This window comes from Cavia porcellus, unplaced genomic scaffold, assembly GCF_034190915.1.
Source record: "Cavia porcellus strain 051 isolate PalLab524CR breed Dunkin Hartley unplaced genomic scaffold, mCavPor4.1 scaffold_12, whole genome shotgun sequence".
In the NCBI taxonomy this organism is placed as follows: domain Eukaryota; kingdom Metazoa; phylum Chordata; class Mammalia; order Rodentia; family Caviidae; genus Cavia; species Cavia porcellus.
The window spans coordinates 80176043-80193265 of NW_026947495.1; the positions used below are offsets into that span (position 1 = coordinate 80176043).

The 17223-nt window shown below is 46.5% G+C and overlaps 1 protein-coding gene across 1 annotated transcript in view; it reads left to right on the forward strand.

Moving 5' to 3' along the window:
- Positions 1-17223, forward strand: part of Slc39a10 (solute carrier family 39 member 10) — a 43345-nt gene that overhangs the window by 21510 nt on the left and 4612 nt on the right. The window contains exons 3-8 of the mRNA XM_063259470.1: positions 626-833; positions 8288-8457; positions 9655-9849; positions 10472-10592; positions 11737-12090; positions 12962-13042. Coding sequence (XP_063115540.1) covers positions 626-833; positions 8288-8457; positions 9655-9849; positions 10472-10592; positions 11737-12090; positions 12962-13042 — 1129 coding nt within the window. The remainder of the gene's footprint in view (positions 1-625; positions 834-8287; positions 8458-9654; positions 9850-10471; positions 10593-11736; positions 12091-12961; positions 13043-17223) is intronic.

Below are 17223 nucleotides of genomic sequence, written 5' to 3' on the forward strand. Positions count from 1 at the left end.
TGGCAGCGTGACTTTCGGGTGTGCGACTGGGGCTCCAGGGCGAGGCTGGGCGCCTGCCCTACCTTCGAGGAGGGCGTCCCCCTCCTGGCTGAAGGCTCACGCTTGCTCTGTTTTCAAAGCTCCAGGGGTGCAGTCGCACCTTTTGCCTTCCAGCTCAGCGCCTCAGTCACTCTTGGCTGAGTTCCCCAGTACTGTGTTTGTCTTTTTTTTTTTTCTGGATTTTGCTGCTGCTGCAGCACTGGGCGCTGAACCCAGGGCCTGGCACGTGCTAGGCAGGTGCCCCGGCTACAAGCACCTCGGCCAGGGAAGGCGGTGGTGTTACGAAGTGGAGCCACCCACGGGCCCAGTTTGGCAGGGAAATTGTTTCTCTCATAGAATCTTGGAGTCGTGGTTATAAGTTATGATCTTTCACGTGGGCAGGAATGGTTAAAATCCATGAAAGGTCTTAAGATCTAGACTGCTGTAGTTGCACGTACCCTTGCCGGAAGTGCCTGTGCAGTCTTTATTTGGGTTAGATGCTGTGGCACCGCGATTTCCCAGGGTCCTGTAGAGTAGGTTTGTGAGACAGTGATTCTCGCCTATCCTTTGCACCCTCTCACCACGTGTGCTGTGGGTTTCCTTGCAGTGTCTGAACGGCACTCAGCTGCTGAAACACTTTGGTCATGGAGCCAACAGCCCCATCTCCCCGGCCCTGTTCACCTACCTGTGCCCCGCGCTGCTCTACCAGATCGACAGCAGGCTCTGCATCGAGCATTTTGACAGACTTTTAGTGGAAGATTTAAATAAGGAGAAGCATCTCATTCCAGAAGATAAGGCGAACATCGGGGCCTCAGGTAAGAAAGAAGTTCTAAGTTTTGTTCTTCTTAAAGCACTGCAGTACCTACACTTCTCTTAAGCTGTAGTTCGGTCAGATGCAGCTTGTAAAACTTGGACTTGCCCGAAGCCAGTTTAGGTGTGCACATGTGAAAGATCCTGGGAAGACAGGAGGAGCTCAGGGGCTGGAGGGGCACTTGGCTGAGAGTGGGCGAGGGAGCGGGGCGGAGGGGGAGAGAGGGAGGGAGGGAGGAGGGAGGCGGGTTCCGCACTGAGCCTCCTGCGGAGCAGGAGTGAAGGATGGGCCCTGTCCAAGTTAGGGCTGTGATGGTGGTGGCTCTCAGCGGTTAGGGCCTCTGGTGAGAACAGATGATCACGTGTTGTCCCATTCCCCCATGGCTTCACTTTACTATCCTCTGCGTTCCTTACACTTGCTGCTCTGCTGTGGGGCTTCCCTCTCGTCCCAAGAGCTTGCCAGATGTCACCTGCCTGTGCCAGCGTCCGCGCCTGCACCACTGCAGAGTCCAGCCCTGTGCATGGCCGGGGCCTTCTGCAAGGCTTTCTGCCTCCTGTCCTGGCCACACCTGAGCCACCCCAAGCTGTGTGCCGACTGTAGCCATGCCTCTCCCATCACACTTCTCAGGATGCGGCTCAGGCGTCCGGTGCTTCAGCTCTCCAGCCTTGGCTCGCAGGGCCCTGCGGTCTCGGGATCTTAGTGCACTTGGTTGGACTCGGGTGCTTCGACGCGGTGACTGCAGCTTCATCTCTACCCCAGTGCCTTGAGTGAAGGCAGCGCAGCATGTGACATAGGCGCTCAGGCGTGGCCAGGGCTGAGTTGCTGCGTGGCAGTTCCCACCCCGCAGTCGGATTCGGTCCCTGAGCTCCCATCGCTGGTACGCTGACCCCGCGGTGGACGCCTTCAGCACAGCAGGGTCTCCTGGACTGTCCAGCCAAACTCGAAAGCATTGAGGGTTACCTGGTCTGTGGCAGGGACACAGCTCTGCTGTGCTTACCCCAGGGGTGGAGGTCGTGTGCTACCTCAGGGCAGGGTAGTTACCCAGTAACTAAAGTGCTGCCCTGACTGTAGACTGGAAACTGTTCTAGCAAGATAAGGATTGAAAGCACAGAGGTTTCTAAAATGTCACAGTACAGGAATAAATAGTCGTGTGTAGGAGTATCAGATTCTAGCATGTAAGTTTTATCAGGTTAGAGATACTGCTTAAAGCTTGCAGGAATACACTGCATGTTCCAGGTTAAGTTCCCCAGGCACCTGCATTTTACATTTAGGTTAATTTTTTAATAGGAAAATAACCTTAGAATGCATAATTATGGTAGGCTGTGCTTATTGGGACTTTACCACATACTGAATTAAATACTTTTGCACAGATATTCCTGTATTCATTTCTATCTATCTATATCTATATGGTTTGGGGGGTTCTCTTCGAGACAGGATCTTGCTGTGTAGTTCAGGCTGGCCTTGAGCTCGTTTAGCCCAGGCTGATCCTGAATTTACAATGAGCCTCCTGCCTCAGCCTCCGAAGTTCTGGGATGCCAGGCGTGTGCCACCACACGCAGCCCTGTTCATTGGGCCTTGAGATGCATCTTGCAGTGCTGCCCTCGCTGGGTCAGATTCCTACGCCTGGCTGATCCTCCTGCCCTGGCCTCCGGGAGCTGACACTGCGGTGTCACCCTGCACTGTCTCATTGGATTTCCTCAGTCCTCGCGTTGGGCACTTTGGCTTCCAGCTGGGTAAGGAAAAGGAGGCTGAGAGGCCCACGGCTCCTGAGACAGGCAGGCCGCGCGCCGTGTGCTGTGCTGAGCGGCAGGGGTGGAGAGCAGGCTGTGGCCGGCCCGGCCGCCTCTCCGAGGGCAGCGGCTCTTCCTAGATGAGGATCCCGCGAGGCGCAGGCCCTCTAGTATCGCACAGTCTCGCTGCGGCTGGCCGGAGCGGGGCAGGTGGAGAGGAGTCTGGGTGAAATACAGTACATTCCTTCTGGGGGGGGAGCGAGAAGGGGACAAGGTCGCCCCACTTGTGCTGAAGTCAGCAGCTGTTTCCTCTAAGGTCTCTAGAAGGCGCCGTTGGTTTCCACATCGGCAGTGGATCCCAGCTCTTCACTTGCACTGTGCACAGGGCAGTACTGCCCTGACCCATTACTGTGACCACACTATTGACAGTGCTTGACGTGCGATACTGGAAGTTACAGGTTATTCACTCAGAAAAGCCTTAGAGGAAGCTATACTTGCTTTGCAAACAAGTACGTTACAGTAGTGAATATTGATTAGTGATTTGCAGGTGGTTACTAGCTTTGTCAGAAATGCAGCTTGAATTAATTATGTCCTGATAGATGCTAATAATTGTGAGTGAGAATGCCCTGCTAGTAATTATTTTTAATGACTGCTGCACCATTACGGAAGGTTAACTTGTTGTGTATAAATCTCCCATAGTGATACAGCCACTACCTCATTAACTTCGTTCAGATGCTGTAAACCAGACGCGCGTGTGCTGTGCTTCGTGGAAACCGATTGTTTCCCGGGATTGGCCCAGTCCTTCATAGGCTGACCTTGGCTTAATTACCAGGGTCTGTGAATGGGTCGCTAAGCAGGTTCTGCCAATTAAAATGCTGAAGCAGTGTGGAAATCTGCCATGTCTTGCACATGGTTTGCACCAAGTTAATTAGGAAGTTCCCACAGATGAGCGCTTCTTCTTACAAGCATGTACTTTCTCTCTTGATGAGAAAGGGGTTGGTGAATAACCGGACTTGAGGACCTTTCAGGTTTTGAGCGACCTAATTTGCAGAGTAAGTGAAGCTTGCCTCAGGCACGGAGTGCTCTTTATTGCCTGGGTGCCTTGGGTACAAGTAAAGAAAGTGTTTGCTAGCTGGTGTCGCAGTGCAGTCTGCCTGCTGTTAGTGTGACAGATAAGGGCAGCGTTTTAAGGACACTGTCAGTGGTTTTTCTTCTGCTGTAGCTTTTTGATTGTAAATAAATTGTGATTGAAAAGCACATTCTGCTCGGAAATCAAAATAGTTGGTTTTTTTTTTTTTTTTATTAGCTGCAATGCTTTCTTTCCTGTGCCTTGGAAACTAGGAAATTCAGATAGAGTTTCTATGAGTTTAAATTTAAATGTTTTACGTTCTAAAAATAAGCAAGTAGCATAAATAATTTTGTGTGATAAATTCAAAACAGCTTCACATTTCTGACAGTTTAAAAGGATTGTTTTCCTTTATGAAGATTACCGATTCTTAGAAAAATTGAGCATATTTGTGCTAGAGCTGGTTTTTCAAAACACTGAAAGTGAATGATTGGGAATAAGAAAACAGGTTTGTATGTGTACAGGGGATGGCAGAGCTGTGTTGCTAACAAAGCAGCTATCATGAATTGTAATCTATAGAAAATAACCTGGACGTTTTCCGATTGATTTTCTTACTCCTTTAGGACAGACAGGAATATTGAGAATTCATGTTAAATGGGAAACAAGTGTATTCTGATACTTTGATGTAGTCACAAGTTTGTTTTGTGGTACTCTTGTCTCAGCCTCTAGCTAGGTCTGCTTTTGAAAGCTTACTGTTTAGTATTCCTTGTTAACTTTCATATGTAATTTTATTTAATTTTTCTTATAGGTCTTCGTTTCTGTAAAACCACCTTAGTGAGGTAAATATATGAGTGATTAAATAAAGCATGTGGCCAAGAATTGTCTGAAAATATGTGATGATTTCATGGAGGAAATATGGTTTAAAAGTTGGAGGCCCCGGGGGTTAGCTTTGGTTTGTTTTGTGTTTTAATTCGGTGCCCGGCCTGGAACCCAGGGCCTCATGCCTGCTGGGCTCTGCCGGTGGGCCCCGCTCCCGATGGGCCCCGCTCCCTCCGGCCTCAGGGCCAGCTTTGACTTTGCTGTTCATCTTTTTAGTATCATGGTACAGTACATGTATCATATAGGTAGGCATTTGCATAATTGTTTCAACCTTTTCTTTGGTAAAAACTTCTCTTTTTTCATGTTTCCCTTTCAGCTTGTTTGTGTCTTTAATGTGAAACCAGTCTCTTGTAGACAGTATATGGTTGACATAATTTTTTTTTTTTTAGTCCTTTTTGCCAGTCCCTGTCACTTGATTGGAGAGTTTAACACATTTACAGTTAAAGAAATAAGAAAGACTCTTTGTCGTTTTGTTGTTTCAGTGTATGTTGGGGCCTTTTTATTTTATCCCTCATGTCTTGAATTACTGTCTTTTACTGTGTTTAGCTGATTTTTCTGGTAGAGAAATGTTAAGTTCCTCTCTTACTTTTGTGTGTACCTTATGCTTTTCTCTGAGTTACCATGGTCATTACATTTAACCCCCTGCAGGTGCTGCAGAGTTTTATTTACACAGGTCTGACTGGGGTAACACACCAGAGTCCCTGGGAGCTCTATCCTCACCTCTTTCAAATGCTGATGTCACAGAATTGTATGCTTATTTGTTCTGTGCCCCTAAACATGAACTAATGATTTTTAAAAGTGCGTTATTAGTTTCTTACTGATGTAAGAAATTTGCTGATAATTTTATTGAAGATTCCTAATATGTGATGAGTTGTTTCTGTTAAAACTTTTTATTGTACTGGAAGTGGAACTCAGGACCTTGCACTTGCCAGGCAGGTGCTTGTACCGCTGAGGTAGATCCCTGGCCCTGTTGAAACTTTAGAGAGTCTCTCTTTGGCTTTCAGGAGTTTGATTATATTCTGTTTTGGCATAGATCTCTGCTTTCATCTTACTTGAGGTTCATTTAGCTTGGGTGAGTTTATGTTTTTGTCATTCATTAAACGTGGCAGGTCTTGGTCCATGATTTCTTCTGATATTCTTGCTGTCCCTCTTACCATCTCTTCTTACAAGACTTGGAAAATAGAGATGCTGGGCCATTTGACAATTAGGCAATGCATTTTCCCCTCAGCTTTTTAAAGTTTTATAACTGTGCAAACATATTTGTACCTTGGTCACCTAAATGTATGTAAATTGTGACTGTGAAGTTGTCTGTCTCTGCATAAGCAAGTGCTCTACCCTGGGCCACATGACCGGCTTGATGTGCTGCTTCAGCGTGGTCTGAAATTGTAAAATGTATAAACCCAAAATTTTAAACATGCCTCTAGCCAATATTTTCTTAGCTTACTGAATTGTGTTGTATAAATTGTTCATCTTCTCAAATGTGTAATACAACAAGTTAATGAATGGTATTTACTCTACAGTATATTAAGATTTAGAAATTTAATTTGTTGCAGATGTCTTAATAGGAAAGTCCAGAAATATATGCATGTGTATTTCCCAGTGCAGAATGTAACATGACCCTAATAAAACAATCAGAATAACAACAAGGTTTATTCAACTAGATTTTTTGAAATAGTTTTTAATTTAGTATTTTAAGTTGACTGAGTTTTCTGGGACATTGATTTATAGAAATAAAATCAGTAATTTTATTGAATAATTTTGGTGAGTAGTTCCAGTGTATATTTGGTTAAAATAACTCAGATTAATAAAATTTATAATAGAGTTACCACGCCTGCTTACATACGTAGTATACCTAAGGTTTGGGTAGTTACTTGTTCTCTCAGAGTATCTGGGAATATGAATTATTGGCTTTCCCGAGTGATTCAGTACATGCTTCCTTAGATTCTTCGCTGACGTTGCTTTGAGGCTGTTGCTTTGAGGCACGTTGCCTCTTGGCTGGATTACTGCCACACTGAGGGCAGTGCCTGCCTAGAAAGGGAGGGGTGCACAGCACTGTGGAGAGGCGTATCAGACTCTAGAGTGAGGCTGCTCACCTCTGAGTGCTCCTTTTAGGGGTACCCGTTTACCCCACCTCCCCCTGCTGATGTTAGGGAGTCAGGAAGCTGCTGCTGTTGGTTTGTGGGGATGGTAACTCGACCAGCTCCAGAACCTCGTGTCTCAAATGTGGCCACCTCACCTGATTGGTTTTTTTTTCTCCTGGGATAATTTCTTATGTGCAGTTGTCAACATTAGTTGATGGAATCTCCTCCTGTCATTTGCTCCACGATGACAGTATTACCTTTGTAACGGTGTTTCTGTGACCTGGGTTCCTTGGAAATTGCATTCCTGCTCTTTTCTTTCCTCAAAAGTTTTGCAAGTATTGAAGTGACAGAACCCAAGTCTACCCATGGCAGTAGCAGGACCCTCATCCTTCTCATATGGTTGTGCGTTTACATCTTCTTTTGTCCCCGGGTTCCTGTTTTCGTCTGACAGCCATTATGTGTTCAGGGCAGGGTACCCTGCAGAACTTCTCTAGTGATGAATAACCCCCATGGGGCCGCTTCTTTAGTGGTGCGGCAGCCAGTGTTGGCTGCTGTGTCTTAATGCAGTGCCTAATGGATACACGTTTTTATCATAACGTTCAACATTTGGTGAGTTAGTGTCATCTCCCTGCTAATGTATTTCTCCTTGTTTTTGAAAATTTTAAATTATCCTGATGACGGAATGAGTTTTCCTTTGTTCACTTGTCCTAAGATACAAAATCTTGGAGCAGATTTATAATCCTGTTAGATTTAATTAGAAAAATAATGTTTTAGATTAAAACTTTAAAAAGTTCCAGTGAAATTTTCTTGGATTATAAAGCAGATTTTTTTAAAAAAATGCTTGTTTTTTGTTGTTGTTTGGTTGGTTTTTAGTTTAGGTGCTAGGAGGCATGGTGGTAAAAACACCAGGGTTCAGCACACTGGCCTTCGCTTCTGGAAGCTCAAGTGCTTTAAGAGTGGCCTGGATGAAGAGCTCTGTGTCAAGTCCCCGTTCCAGGTAGCACCACTGTGTTTCAGGGCTGCTGTGGTGATTTCTTTTGTATTCGCAGTGAATTTTGTACTGGGGTCTTTTAAAAAGTGAGAAATCGTGCAAAAAGTGAAACAAGAAAAGGTGTGGAGAAGAGAAATCCAGAATTGACTGAGCTCGGAATTGTCCTTTCGGCAGTAAAGCTACCCCAGGAAGACTTTTGTTGCTTTTTCATGTGAATATACTTTTCAGTTTTTTAGGCTTTGTACTAGAAAGATGGTTTTTAAAATTACGATACATTAGACACTTGGCTTCATTTAATGCATACAGGAGAGTTTTGTGGTCTTCAAATGGTTTTAGTGCTTATAGCCCTGACTGTAGACAGTAGGAAATTTTATTTAGATATTTAATTTAATTATCCTAAATATTAAGAGTGAGTGACACCTTTTTTTCATTTGAATTACTTTCTGAAGTTGCGGTCCATTGAAGATACTATTTATAACAATCTGAGTTTCATAATTCTTTTTCTAAGTATTCAAGTTGGCTATATTTCATGTTTTTGTTTTTAAGCACAATTGTGCTGTAAAACAACTTCTTCTCTTCTTTTTTAATTTTAAAAAACTTTGAGCGTAGCCTGGGGACGATGACTGTTCTGTGGCTCATGGGCCTTGTGTTTGCTCTTCTTTGGAACTTGGCAGTCGCCCTAATGCTCACTCCTCGTTTGTCCTCCTGCAGCGTGGATTTGTGGCATCATCTCCATCACTGTCATTAGCCTCCTCTCCTTGCTGGGTGTGATCTTGGTTCCCATCATTAACCAAGGCTGCTTCAAATTCCTCCTCACATTCCTCGTGGCGCTGGCTGTCGGAACCATGAGTGGGGACGCCCTCCTTCATCTGCTGCCCCACGTAAGAGACGTTTTCAGTTTTTACACAACTTAACGTAAGTAAGCATTTGGTAGGTCAGTTAATATCATCTCCTTCTCCTTGTTTTTGAAAATTTTAAGTTATCCTGATGAAGAGATGAATTTTCCGTCAGTAGCAAGCAGTGACATTATTATGTAGTAGTATTTCTGTTTTATTTGCAAATACGATGAAGTTTGGCTTTCTTCCTTTTCATAGTTTTAATAGCATTTTTAAAATAAGTTGAATCATTAGATTTTTAAATGCAGCAGTGGTGATCTGTATCTGTGTGATATATCAAGAAAGCCTTGAGAAAAATGTGTGAGTTGCTGTAGTGATAATGGGTATAGCCGGGGTCACAGCAGTGACCTGGTGAATGAGCTGGTGGGCTTCCCTTTATTTTTACTGTTAGTGGTCATGTTTGCTTCAATTTGCAAAGGACCCATACTCCCAGTTGTTCCTTCTGACTTGAAGCTTTCATTACAGTAACATTACAGTGGTAGAGGCATTTGAGTTTGCAGTCTCTGTTTGACCAAGAAATGTAGTACGCTTCACAGATGACTGAGCGAATGAAAGGGAAGACTGGTTCCTTTATGTGGTAGTTATGCAGAGTGCAGTTGGAGAATTTAAAATTACTCACATATGATCCCACTCCTGTGGAATCTAACACAGTTGCTCTTGTACAAGTTGAGAGTTGAACAGTGTTTACCTGGAGGGCAGAGTGACAGTGGGTGCGTAGGTCTTGGGTTGAGGGGGTCGGAGAGAGCATTCCAGGGGCTGCTGCACAGCAGGGTGGTGCAGAGACGCGTAATTACCGTTCAGTTTGTGAGAGGCTGGAAGGGAGAGTTTCAGATGTTTCCGGAAATGAGAAATGTGAAGGGAGGTATGTCGGCCTGGATTTGAACATGGTCTTCTGAGGTGCACATACATTGAAATATCACGGGCTGGGGGTTTAGCTCAGCGGCAGAAGCACCTGCCTTGCAAACATGCAGTCATAAGTTCAATCCCTGGTACCGATAAAAAAAAAAAAAAGAAAAGAAAAGAAAAGAAATATCACACGGTACCTGATCTATGTATACAGTTTCATGTGTCAGTTTAAAAAGTAGACAAGTAAAATTTAAAAACAAGATAAACACTAAAAGTTGTTTTTCTGTGTTTTCTAGAAGATTATAATCTCAGAATTATTCTTCGTTGTTGTAACAGTCGCAGGGTGGACAGGATCACGGCCACCACCATGCACACGGGCACGGGCACGGCCACTCACACGCGCACCCGGCCGAGAGCTTTGTGGAGGAGTACGACGCCGTGCTGAAGGGGCTGGTTGCTCTCGGGGGCATCTACGTCCTGTTCATCATCGAGCACTGCATCCGGATGTTCAAGCACTACAAGCAGCAGAGGGCGAGTAGCTTTAAGTTAGGGATTTAATTTGCGGAGATACAGCAGCAGAATTGTGGGTAACAGAGGACAGATTGTGGTAGTGTCTGATGACAGAATGGTGAGCAGGCAAGTCGTCTGCGTTTTGCAGAGCTAGTCAGTTACTGCAGTAGGTTTTCATATATTCCCTGATTTGGTCATTCTAGCAATCTTACTTCATTGTATCACTAAATATTACTATATTCAATAAGTTCAACAAACTTTCCGAAGCCTCACGTATAGAGACTGAGATGACAGTGAAAAGAATAAAATTAAAGGGAATGGGCTTTAATTTGTGAAACTTTGTTACATTACATTATTTAACAACAGGTATTACATCCATCTCCCAGTTTCATTTGGGTTAGTACTGTGCGCACTCAGCTTTGAAGTAGACCAGGAGAATCTCTTAGTTCAGTGTTTAAAAAGTGTACGGTTTAGTGTAAAATATTCATGTAGTTTGAGCCTGTGATTGATTCCCAAAGATTTTTTCTTACTATCTTGTAAAAACAGCTTTATGTATAGTTTCTCACTTAGAAGTGTGAACAAGGGGTTTATTGCTGGTTGTGGCTACAGATTTTATGCTGATAATTGGTTTTTCGTCTTGCAGGGGAAGCAGAAGTGGTTCATCAAGCAGAGCACGGAAGAGTCGACTATCGGCAGAAAGCTCTCTGATCATAAGTTAAACAACACGCCGGACGCGGACTGGCTCCAGCTCAAGCCTCTTGCCGGTACTCAGCAGTTCAGCCTTTTAATTCAGATGCTGAAATGTTGCTTCTAAACTGGGTTGTTTAGGGTTTCTTGCCTTTGTGACTTCCCTAATACTAGTTTCTAATATGCTTTTCCTTAAGTGTGTGTCTTCATTTTGATTTTATTGATTTTAGTTAGATTCAGCTTTATTTATGCGCAAGAGTGGGGCCAAATAGATCATGGGGTAAGAAATGCTTTGTAGTTATAGTTTATAGGAAAAAATAGGAGGAAGACAAACATGCCTTCTAAGAAGTAGACCAAGGTTGGGGCTGGAGATTTAGCTCAGTGGCTTAAGCGCCTGCCTTGCAAGCAGGCAGTCGTGAGTTCCATCCCTGGTACCGATAAAAAGGAAAAAGACAAAAGTAGACCAAGGTCTTGTTTATCTACTGCCCGCTCCTGCCGTATGGGTCAGCACCCTAAGGAAGCTTGCTTTGTACCTGAGAGAGGTGTCCCTGGCCTGCACTTACGCTCTCTGCATAAGCACCCACACATTCTGGTGCCGGGTAGAATGCACGAGGAGCCTTAGAGTTTTCAGGGAAACAGACATGTTTTCAGTGTCATTTCCCTCACTTTCCATCTGAGATTGTTCTTCCAATGTAGCAGATGCCCGCACAGAAGGGCAGCCTAGTCTGTAGAACTCTGCCCTGGGACGCAGTTGAGAAGGTCAGGCCATGGTAACACAGATCACTTTAGGGGCTACCCTCGGCTTTCCACACTGCTTATCAGATGTCACCTTCTGCATGAGCTCTGGGCTCCTGACCTCTGAGTGGTGTTATCAGGAGTACAAGTGGAGACTCTAGAGGACTTGGTGGTCAGCTGTTGGTAAACATAGGCAAGTTATTTAAATTGTCTTTGTCTTCATTTTCTTAAATGAGAGACGGTTAGAGTGGATCAACACTACCAGTCCCCCTTTCTCTGAAAAACGGTTTCATCTGTCTTTAGTTGATGAATTTCAGAAAACCTTTTTCTATTGGAATAGCTTCTAAATGCATTTAGGGAAACAGGTTTATTGAAGACTTTCGTAAGACGGTCACCTAGGGATGTTCGGGTGCGCTGGCGTCTGCCGGGGTTGCAGCAGCAGTGTGCATGTCAGTGCTGAGAAAGCCTGCCCCTTCTCCCACCCAGGGACCGACGACTCGGTTGTTTCCGAAGATCGCCTCAACGAAACAGAACTGACAGACTTGGAGGGCCAGCAGGACTCCCCTCCCAAGACCTACCTGTGCCTGGAGGAGGAGAAGAGCGCGGACCACCCCCACGGCGACGGGCTGCACGCCCTCCACGTGGCCGTGCACAACCACCACGGCGGGGCCAAGGCCACGCCGCGGAAGCACGGGCACCCCTGGCACCACAAGCACTCCCACCACTCGCACGGGCCCTGCCACTCGGGTTCCGACCTCAAGGACACGGGCATCGCCAGCATCGCCTGGATGGTCATCATGGGGGACGGCATCCACAACTTCAGCGATGGGCTCGCCATCGGTGCGTGGGGCCAGTGCGCGGCGGCTCGGGCTCGCGGGCTGTGCTGACCTCAGGCGCGGGTTCTGTCCAGAGCTCCGCACACGCGCTGCTGCTTGGCTCCTGTCGTTTGGGTTTCTGGAGTGTGGTTTTCTATTTGATAGGTATATTTGGAAGTGAAAACGTATTTGAGTTTTGTTTTGTTTTGTTTTTTTAATACTATTTTGTGTTTTTGAGACAGGTCTCACTGTGTAGCTCAGGCTGGCATCAAACTTCCAGTGGTCCTGCCTCAGCCTCCTGAGCACTGGAACTGCAGGCGTGCTCCCCACACCTGGCAGTATTTGGGGTTTGGGGGAACTGTAAACATGTTTATAGTATACGGCTTAAGTAACGTGGCCTCTCATCAAAACCATAGTCATCGCCTTACTGAAAAAGCTTCCTGAGCATTATATTTTCACATACTTTTATATATCTCTGAAAGAGAACAGTTGAATTTCAATCTTAGGTTTAATAAATTTTTCACATCTTTTAAAAAGAGATAAAAAATTTTTCCAGCATTAAAAATTTATTGTAACAAATTCAGATACACTAGCATCTTGGTAAACTGACCCCCTGTTACCAGTGTGGAGTCATGTGATCAGTGCTCGGTTTTCTTTAAGACCTAGAATCTCAACTCAGAAGCAGTCAGGTTTGATTTTGTGTCACAAACATAGAGACCTTGTTCCCAGGAGATGATGATGCTGAAGGAGGATTCTAGTGAGATTGTGTGACCTGCGTGTTCAAAAACGGTGGTCTGTGGGACGGGAGTCTGCCCTCGGTGTGAGGTGAGTGTGATGAGCATGAGAAACCTGGAGGCTGGCTTAACGCCACTCTTCCTGTCTCCGGTTCTCCTCAGGAGCGGCTTTCAGCGCTGGGCTGACGGGAGGAATCAGCACTTCCATAGCCGTCTTCTGTCACGAGCTGCCCCACGAACTAGGTAATTCTACCAGGTTTCACCACGTCTGAGGACTTACCACTTGTAAATGCGCCCCAGCTTTCCAAAATAGTGCAACATAACATGACTGATGGCGAGTATGAAGTCCACCCCAACGCCCCTGATTCAGCAGGCGCTCAGGTTAGACGTGCCAGCCTCCTTCCCTCAGAGAGGTCCTGACCTCGAGTTGAGCAGGACTGACGACCTGGGTGCCCCCGGGATGCTGCCAGAACCAGGCAGGCAGGCAGGCAGACTTCGTTCTCCATCCATGGGGTCTGGTGTGAGTTTCTCACGCAGGGAGGTGGGAATCCTCCTGCAGGCTTCTTAGGGGACTCGAGAAGCCTCAAGGATGTGTCTTCCTGTCAGGACCTAGAAGGTCCCTGGTTTGTCGCCTGCATAGGCGGTGACTGGTGACCAAAGAGACCAGCACAGTCAGTGTTCCTGCCAGAGCACTAGATGCTATGACAAGTAGGAACACCAAGATACTGCCAGGGTGTGGAGGCAGATTCATTTTACACTAGTGGGCACCCCTAAAATACCATGCCCTGAAGACTCAGGGAGGGAGGGTTTCATGGGATCTGCGAGGGGAAGTCCAGAGGCAGAGCACTTGGATGTCTCTGATTGGTTCTCGCAGTGTGTATCACATTAGTAGCTGTGCGTCACAGTAACCAGCAGTTCCAAAGTAACAAAAATAACAAAAACTGGAACTGGACTATTACCTGGGCAACCAGCAAACTAAAATATGCTGGTCAAGGGGGCATTTTTTTCTGTTAGGATTCAGCTCGGAGACCCTATAGCTATGTGATATTCTTTCTTCTTATGTGTACTAAGGGTTAAATTAAAATTTAAGATCAAATTCTTGTAATATGCTAAATTGTCCAGGGAGGTCTGAGCATTCACGGTATAGTTTGGCTTAATATGTATGTAAGCATTTAAGACAGGACTGAAGACCCTTGAAATCTGCCCCACACCCCATTCTGGGGATGGAACCCGGGGTTTCCTACTCATTTTATTGTTTTATTTTGAGACAGGCCTTTGTTAAATTGCTCAGGCTGGGTTTAAACTTGGACTCTTCCTGCCTCAGTTTCCCAGAGTACAGGAATTGCGGTAACATACTACCAGGCCCGTCATGTAGTCTTTTTGTTCTGAAGATTTCAGTAATGGGCATTAGCAGATGTTCATGGAAGTGTCCACTGGGTCACATTAATTTTACACCTTAGCAGGCACACCTCATTGCTTGTGCTCGCGAAGCCCTTTGACACCAGGAAGCAAAATGCTGGTTTATCAAATGATGAGGAGCCCATTTATGGGGAAGTCCTTTGATTTAATTTTAAGATGTTTATAAGTTCTTACGGAGAAGAGATTTGGAGAAAGGAGAAAACACGCAGAAGTCTTTGGGAATTTATAACCTAAAGCAAGACTAAGACAAAATAAATTTCAAATGAAGTGACTGACTTGATCAATCACTTTATCAGGTTATTGTACAAAAACATTTATACTACCAGCAGTCTATAATTGGAAATTAAATTTTTAAAAATGACTGTATAATGGCACAATAAAACCATGAGCTATTTAACTTACTTTAACCAATATGCATAATGTACGCTGAAACCCCCGGATCACCAACCAAAGAACTCAGAGGAGGGTTTAGGAAGAGACGCACACATCAGATGCACAACCAGAAGCCTCGCTGCCGTTTAAAGTGTTAATGCTTCCTGCAGATTTATTTAGTGCCTTCCCTTATGGAAAGGGAAAGGAACTTGAATAGCTAGGCATTTTGAAAAAGAAAAACAAAGTTGATATCAGGGCCTGTAAAGCCAGGATAATAAAAGCAGTTGGTGGTGTTAAAAGAATAAACTCACAGGTCAGTTAAAATGATGTCTAACAGTTAGATGTCCAAAGACAGAAGGTAAAAAAGCTTGGCTTTTCCCCACACCTCACACCGTGGACAAAAGGGAATTTAAAATAGATCACTCTGAATGGAGAATTTACAGGTACGAAACTTTTACAGGAAAACACAAGCTTCCTTGTGGCTTTGTTTCAGACTATTCTCAGACACAGCGCTTTTTACAGTGGAACCATTAAGCACAAGAGTAAGACAGATTATAAAGTGGAATTAAAAACTTAAAACAGTGTTAAAGAATAAAAAGGTGAGCTCTAGACTCTTAAAGATGATTTGAGAATTACAAATCTGACAGAAGGCTTAAGGACCAGACCATGCAAAGACCTCTTTCTTTAGTAGCAGGAAAACAGCCCAGCACAACAGTGGGCAGATCCGAGTAGAAGCTTCCCTGAGGAAGGAAGGCTGTGGCGGGCAGCTGAGCTCTCAGCTGGGGGACTGGCAGGGGGCAGCGGCTGGGAGGCAGTAGAACTGTCACGCGTTCCTCACGAGGAGGCCACGGTGTGGCCCACAGATCTCCCCCGCCTGTCTGTGGACTCCAGGAATGAAGCGTCAGGTGTGGCCCGGACGGCTTTCTGCGTGGGTACAGGGGCTTGCGTCATAGTCACCAAAAGCTGGGAGCAGGGGTGGTGTGCTCTGTGCGCAGGGACTGTCGTTAGCAATAGGAAGTGATCTGCTAGATACACAGTAACTTGGTGACTCCTACATGGAGTACGCTAAGTGGAAAAGGCCAAACTCGTACGTATTGGATGGTTCCATTCGTGTGATGTTTTGGGACAAGGCTGTGGGGTCACAAAGCACACCGAGATTCTTTAGCGGTGGTGCCTGAGGGAATTTTGGAAGATAGCAAACAGTTTACAAGTTTGGGGCGGTTAAGAATACACCGTATGTGTTTGTTAAAATTTATAATCTCTACATCAAAAGACACAAGCCAGGAAAAACTGCAAGTTATGCCGTATTTCAGTTTTAGTAGACACAGTTCATCCGGAGGCTTGGTTACTGGTGCCATTCGGCCCTCCTCGGTGGTGAGCCGATCACTATGCCATCTGGGTCGGGACCAGCACAGCTTGCCGCGTGTGTCCCGCCACGGTGCTGCGCCCTGGGGACCACGTCAGGCGCCCTCCAGCCACGTGGCCCGAAGGCTGTCCCACCGTACTACCCAAGGCCGAGCTGACAAAGGTGTCCCCGCAGCAGTTGCTGGGTGCACAGGGAAGCCGTCTTCACTGGCAGCTGTTAACCAGCTCTGGGCGGGGAGGGGTGCAAGCTGACCCCAAGCCAGGTCTCCGCAAGCGAATGAAGGTGTCTAGGGTGCAGCGAGGGAAGTGTGAGTGGCAGCATTGGGGCTGAGCTGGAGCTCGGTGGATGGGAGCCGCCAGGCCGAGCTGCACTGCGCTCCCTGGCGCGGCATCCGAGTGTCCGAGGTGACGGCACCGGTAGTTGGTAGCGGTTTGTTGGACACAGAGCCAGTGCCTCGTGTGACTGGACAGTGTCTGCTTATCTGTTGGAGACCAGGGCTCTGTAGCCTGAAGAACTGCAGAAGTGGGGACTGTATTTTTAGATCTGTAAATGTTAACATTCTGAAAAGAAGCCAGGCTGCGGGCCAGCCCTCCCGTGTGACGTGTCCAGGTGACTGGGCGCAGGTGCGCTGGGGACTGAGGAAGCTGTGAGGCAGCCTGTCGCCCTGCACTCCGAGGCTGAGCATGTCGCCTGTGACAGCGCTTGGCCCTCCTGGGTGTCTCCGAGCAGTAGTTAATCATTTTACCCCGTGTTGCAGCTGCAGGCCGGAGGAAGGAGGAGTCCCGGGGGCTTTTCCTCTGCGGCGTCTCCCACACGCCTACCTGGCTGCTCTGTCCGGGGAGAGGGGGACCTCGGCACGGGGGGCCTGGAGCCTGGGCAGCTCGAGAGCCTGTGCGTCTGCAGGGCCGCTCAGTGCCGCCCCCGGAGGGGTTTCAGGATTCAGGTGGATGCTGCTCTGGAGGGAAAGGGAGAGGAAGCACGGGAGAGCGCGCTCTGCCTTCCCAGCCCTTTCTCTCTGAAGGAAGAGAAGGAAGAGCAGAGCGCACCTGGCTCTTAGCAGGTGACACCTTTTGTATTTTTGTCCTAAAAGTACATTGTAAGTCCTCCTGCCGTGAACCACCTTTCCGTGCATGCAGTTCTTTGGTTTGACAGCTGTGGGCACAGGGCAGTTCTGTCCCCTCAGCAGCCCCGTTATGAAGAGGTATCCCCCTAATGTCACATATTCACCAGTCTCCCCGTTCATGTCAGCGTTCTGACTGTCCCCGTG